Below are 5,336 nucleotides of genomic sequence, written 5' to 3' on the forward strand. Positions count from 1 at the left end.
GGCTGATATGGCGGCGAGACCGGGTGCCGGTGATTTCGCGGTGACTGCTATGTTTTTAGCTCATGCACGGAGTCGGAGTCATCGTCATACATGTACACTTTATTGCCAATGATAAGCTTGTCAAAGCGCATCTTGAAATTAGAAGAGCTCTGCTGCCCATATGCAAATAGTTTTCCACGGGCAAATCGAACACGCGCCGAGTAATCTTCGCGTACTGAATACGGCAGATCTTTCAACTTGGGCCCAACAGAGAGGATGTTACACTTTGTTTTGTAATTGGCTAGCTTAACTATAATGGGCCGATTCTTTGATACTCGGAAGCGACCAAGTCTATGGGCTCGCTCAATTTCGGAGCTATCGATATTTAAACCAAGTATCTCAGAGCAAAACGTGATAACATTTGACTCCGTCTCCGCCCAAGTTTCGCCCTTTACATCCCTGATGCCAAGAAAGAGCGGGTTTGCGCGACGAAGACGATTTTCAGAGTCGTCACATTTCCTCGTAAGTGTCTTGATATCTAAAGATAACTTCGCGATGGTAGGGTTAGTGGCCAATCTAGAGCTATTTTCCTCGGATTTGTAACTATCCACAATCTTTTCAAGCGCATCAACGCGATTCGAAAGACTACAAACCATGTTTTCTATGCTTTTTTGAGCGTCTCGTATTACCGAAACTTCAGACAGTATATTGTTCTGGGTGAGCTCGATGCGTGCAATTGCCGATGAAATGGATTCAAGCGATGCGCGTGAGTCAGGGTCCGGACCTGGATTCAGCTCAATGTCCCCGGACAGCCCAAGCAGTAACAATGTGAGATAGGCATTAACGCAGTATGCAAAACATGACTGACAAATCAGTCTACGCCAAGATTCAAGAGTGTCAAGGGGGCACGACACCGCAAAAAAGAATGGATCGCTCGAACGAATGCAAGGTTGAGGTAAGTAACTAACCTGCAGTAGAAAGGGCGTATTCATGACCACATTCATGGCGGTGGCGTGCCCCAACTGGCACAAGAACGGCCGCGCTTTATGAAGACTACGCAGATTTCCAGCGCTGATAGTCCCGCGTGGTTGCCAGATGAAGGAAGGTACGAAGGCAGGAATAGGCGGTGGCAACGCTCCTTCGTCATCTGTCATGAGCGGCTCGGGAAGGTAGTAGGCCGGCCCGTCGAAATTCAGAGTCAAGGGTGGACTGGCATGGTAGTAGCCAGAAAGCACTGGGGTGATGGCCGAAAACAGGATAGCCTGCAGTAGAAAGGGCGTATTCATGACCACATTCATGGCGGTGGCGACAATTCCTCTCGTCACGACGCAATGGGCTAGTCACCGTTTTATTTTCTATACGGCCGCGACCCTCCCCTTCAGTTTGACAGCGTACTGCCTCCCACCGCTAACGCCAGTTGCTACGTTCGTGGTGCCATCTCCCAAGCTGACGCCGCCCGTGTTATTGCTCGCCGCCGACTGGCATCCTCCCAAAATTCTCAAAAACGGCGCCATGATTCTCGCCACCGGGATGTCCACTAATCACCGGGCTCTCTCGTCTTGCTCTGGACTCCCGCTCGTAAAGTTGGGCTGTGTGAGAACCTCTTGCCACGCTACGCAGGACCCTACTGTGTTTTACGGCCAGTCACTCCTGTGCCATATGTCGCCCCTGTACGTCCGCCGCGACAGTCCTCTATGCCACGCGCTGAGATTGTCCATGTCGCCAGAATGAAGCCGTACTACCTCTGCAGTAGTTCGCCCTAGTGCGCACCGGGATTGTGCTTTTCGAGGGGGGGGGGGTAATGTGACGTATATGCCCTGCATCGTGGACGTTGAAGAAGAGAACGATCAGCAACAGTGACACAGAAGAAGACAAAATGGTAGCAACATTTGGTGCTAGAAGAAGGTTGATGCTTCTGTGCTTCTATGTTTTGTGTGCTATGTCATCCTGGACTAACCTTCGTGGATTAACCTTGCCACGTATCAATATCATTGCTGTGCGACTAGTACACATTTATAACAAATATTAGTAAGTGTTACGCACCATAATGGGGTCTTTTGGTGGTCTGTTAACATGCTTAGCCCCAACGACCTTTGCCTAAGTCACTAAGTGAAGTGCTGCCTAAACCGAGAATCCTGAGCGGATTCCAATTTCAATGCTGGCCAGCATAAAAGTCTTAATAGTATGGTAATAGTAGCATACCTTGTTGACCGGCGCCAGCCGGCAGTGCAGCGTGAATATGCCGCCCTCATACTAGGGCCTGTTCCGCCTGGCATCTCGGACAGCTGAAAGGTGGTCCTCCCATAAGCGGATAAGGGCCCAGGTTTGCACACGTGATCTCCTGGCCGCATCGCTCGGCGCGCCTGAGATGCCCGAAGTTTATCAACCGGCTCCATCGACATTTCGCCGAAAATAAAAATACAATACTTAAAAAAACACATTAAACATATAAAAACAGCTGAATAAAGCGAGTCAATAGGATATAAACAGTAAATAGTGAGCAAACACAACAACACGACAAAAGTTGGCACAAGAAAAAAGCAGCGAAGAAAGAACGCCAAAGAAAGAACACCGCACTAAGTGCACATCTTCTGGTTCCCTCTAGCACATCACAACAGAGACACGTATGTCGATGTGGCTGCTGCAAACGTTCCAAGTCTTCTATTAACACCCAAAATTTTTAATGATCATTGAAATGCAAAGTTAACGACTAAATAAAATCATTTTGACGTAAATATCATATTAAAATTTATATCTTTGTCAACGTTTTTTTAGGCGTGCTCGGTAGAGCTCAGGTTTGGGCTGCTCCTTCAGGCAGCTAAAGGCCGCTTACCACCGCCTTTCCCGCTACGGGCCTTATTCAACTTTGCTGTGAGCTGCGCGTCAACCGCCTTTGGAGCAAAGAACCTTAATTCTCAAGGCCTTACAAGTTCCCTTGTGAGAGGGGTATTACATGGAGGCTAATGAAGAGGGCTCTACTTAAGTTGAAGCCAACGCAGAGAGCTATGAAACGAAACGTGGTAGGTGTATCAGAAGATAGCAAGCGTGCAGAGTGGGCCAGAGAAATACCTCAAGTTACTGACATTCTAGTACATAATTTTAGTTTCGATACATGGGTGCCTCCATTTGCCCGACCCAAGCGCCTTTACAGCCGGCGCCATCTTGGACTGATAATCTGCAGTCGCTGCCGTTGCTGTTGTTTTATGTGGCGCTTGCTGAGCTGCGAATTGCTTATTTAAATCGATATCCGCTCGCACACTCCTTTCAAGAGGTCATTGAGGGCATCTGCGTTGTTGATATGGCGTCAGCGACCACAAGCGCCCGCAGGAATCGACAAGGAGACGCTCAGGCATCGACAGGGGCAATGATTACCATAGGTAAGTGCCGGTTCACATATTTTGTCATCGGTTTCGTTAATAATAAATGTGACGGGCCATACGCTGAGAGCGAAATGACGATCGTAGTCCGAAAGCTCCGGATGAGAAAGAGCAAATTTGTTCGTAAACTAGTGTTCGAGCGACTGCAGTCAGCAACGCCAGCGATCTGAAACTGCTGTGGAGTCCGCGTTTGATGTATTACGCGCGTTGAAATCGGGGAAGTTCGGTCGCTTCTACCGCTTGATTCTGACTGCTCACACTATCTGCATTCTCAGCTACTACGCCGTCGCCAGCGCTAGTCGTTTCACATTCGCGGATTTTGAATTAACTAAAATGAAATGTTGACTAAAAAAAAGTGTGAGGGGTGGGGGGGTTGTTACAGCGCGAGGAAGCCAAGCTGTTGAGACTGAAAAAAATATGACATAGAACAGTGGTCATCATATGTCCTCGTTTCTTTGGCCTCTGTGTCTTTTCATGTTGCATATTGCAATGAATCATTATCAACGTACTCTACTCATGCTCCTTTTTCTTTCAGATGGCAACACATACACGCACCCTATGCTTGTGAAACACTGGCTAGATGATATGAAGATGTGGCCAGACGCGTCAAGTGGACACATTGTGTGTTACTTGTTAAGAACAAAAGCATGTGACCTAAAGCAGGCTGAAGCCTACAAGAGCATTGACTCTTATAACTATGTCCAGCGTGGCTGGGTAGGCCAAGTACTGTGCCATAATATGGGGCAAGATATTGTGTGCCTGAAGACCGAGGTGCGCCCCTCTCAGGCCGTTAACAAGAAACCGTGGTGTGCTTGGGCCTGTATCAGAAAGACTGGTGAAGTGCTCACAGCTGGCTGCGACTGCATGGCCGGGAAGGCACAGGTAGGCAGCCATGTCGGAGCACTTTTATGGAAAGTTGAAATTGCTGTACAGCGCGGTATGACTGGGAGCTCATGTACAGATGTGGCAGCAGCCTGGAACAGGGTCACCAGAAGGAATGTGGAGCCTGCTTTCGTTGACGGCATTGGGTTCAAGCTTCAGTGCACTGCTGATTATCCTGCCAGCACTAAAAAAACAAGGCCAACCCGAGGAACTCTTGGACCACATAGACACCTCCCCTTTCAGAGACCTGTTCAACATACGTGGTAAGTACCCAGACGAAGCATTCTGCTCAGCTGGCCCATTGTTCCCTAAAAAACAGCTGCTATCTTCTGTTAATAGAAATGCTTATTGATGCCAATTGATGCACCCTGATGTGAAGCATTGTTCAATGTTGCATGAAATTGCATGCGAAAATAAGCTATTTGAAAAATGTTGAAATGATATCAGGTAACTATAGTTGTGCTCCATCATGCAGGCACCCTCCTTGAATCTACAATAGATGCCACAAGGAGGAAGATGGAGAGCCAGCAGGCCACACAGACAGATGGGGATACCCTATATCAAGAACATCTAGCTGCAAAGGTAAAACAGCAGTAATGTACAAGCTTATACTGCATCTAGTGCAGATGTAAAGAGTGATCCTCGGGAAGTTTCAGTTTAGCACGAACTTTTAGATGTGTAGGGCTCTAACAATACTAAAAAAGTGTAGTAGAGTGCAGACATTCCTTGTAGGTGTAAAACGTTACAATGCACACATAAGGTTGCTTTATATTTTTCATTATGGTGGTACGTAATTTTGAACATTTTCAAATGAGCTCCATCTTGCTGAATGAGTAGCTGCAGAATAGAACGAGAGGAAGAAGATGGCTACATACTATTAAAGAGAACTGAACAAGGATTGAGGGGGAGCCTCAGTTCACAAGTTGAGGCAAGGTTTCAACAAGGGGACCTGTCTTCATATGAAGACATTGACTATGTTTCTCGCTGGAAAGCTGCCGAACGTGCTACAGATGGCCAACAGCAACAAGGAATGTAGCAGTCCCTCATTAGCAGACTTTAGCTTGGCTGAGTATTAGCAAAGCCATACAGACACGGTAT

The 5,336-nt window shown here is 47.5% G+C and overlaps 1 protein-coding gene across 1 annotated transcript; it reads left to right on the forward strand.

Moving 5' to 3' along the window:
• The first annotated feature begins 3,343 nt into the window (after positions 1–3,343).
• Positions 3,344–4,726, forward strand: LOC146194238 (uncharacterized). Its single transcript, XM_084596022.1, has 3 exons — positions 3,344–3,356; positions 3,892–4,396; positions 4,714–4,726. Exons 1-3 carry the CDS (start codon positions 3,344–3,346, stop codon positions 4,724–4,726), a joined length of 531 nt encoding a protein of 176 aa, XP_084452148.1.
• The last annotated feature ends 610 nt before the right edge of the window (positions 4,727–5,336 follow it).

The sequence above is a fragment of the Amblyomma maculatum genome, chromosome 3 (genome assembly GCF_055883805.1).
Source record: "Amblyomma maculatum isolate TAMU_Amacu chromosome 3, ASM5588380v1, whole genome shotgun sequence".
In the NCBI taxonomy this organism is placed as follows: Eukaryota; Metazoa; Arthropoda; class Arachnida; order Ixodida; family Ixodidae; genus Amblyomma; species Amblyomma maculatum.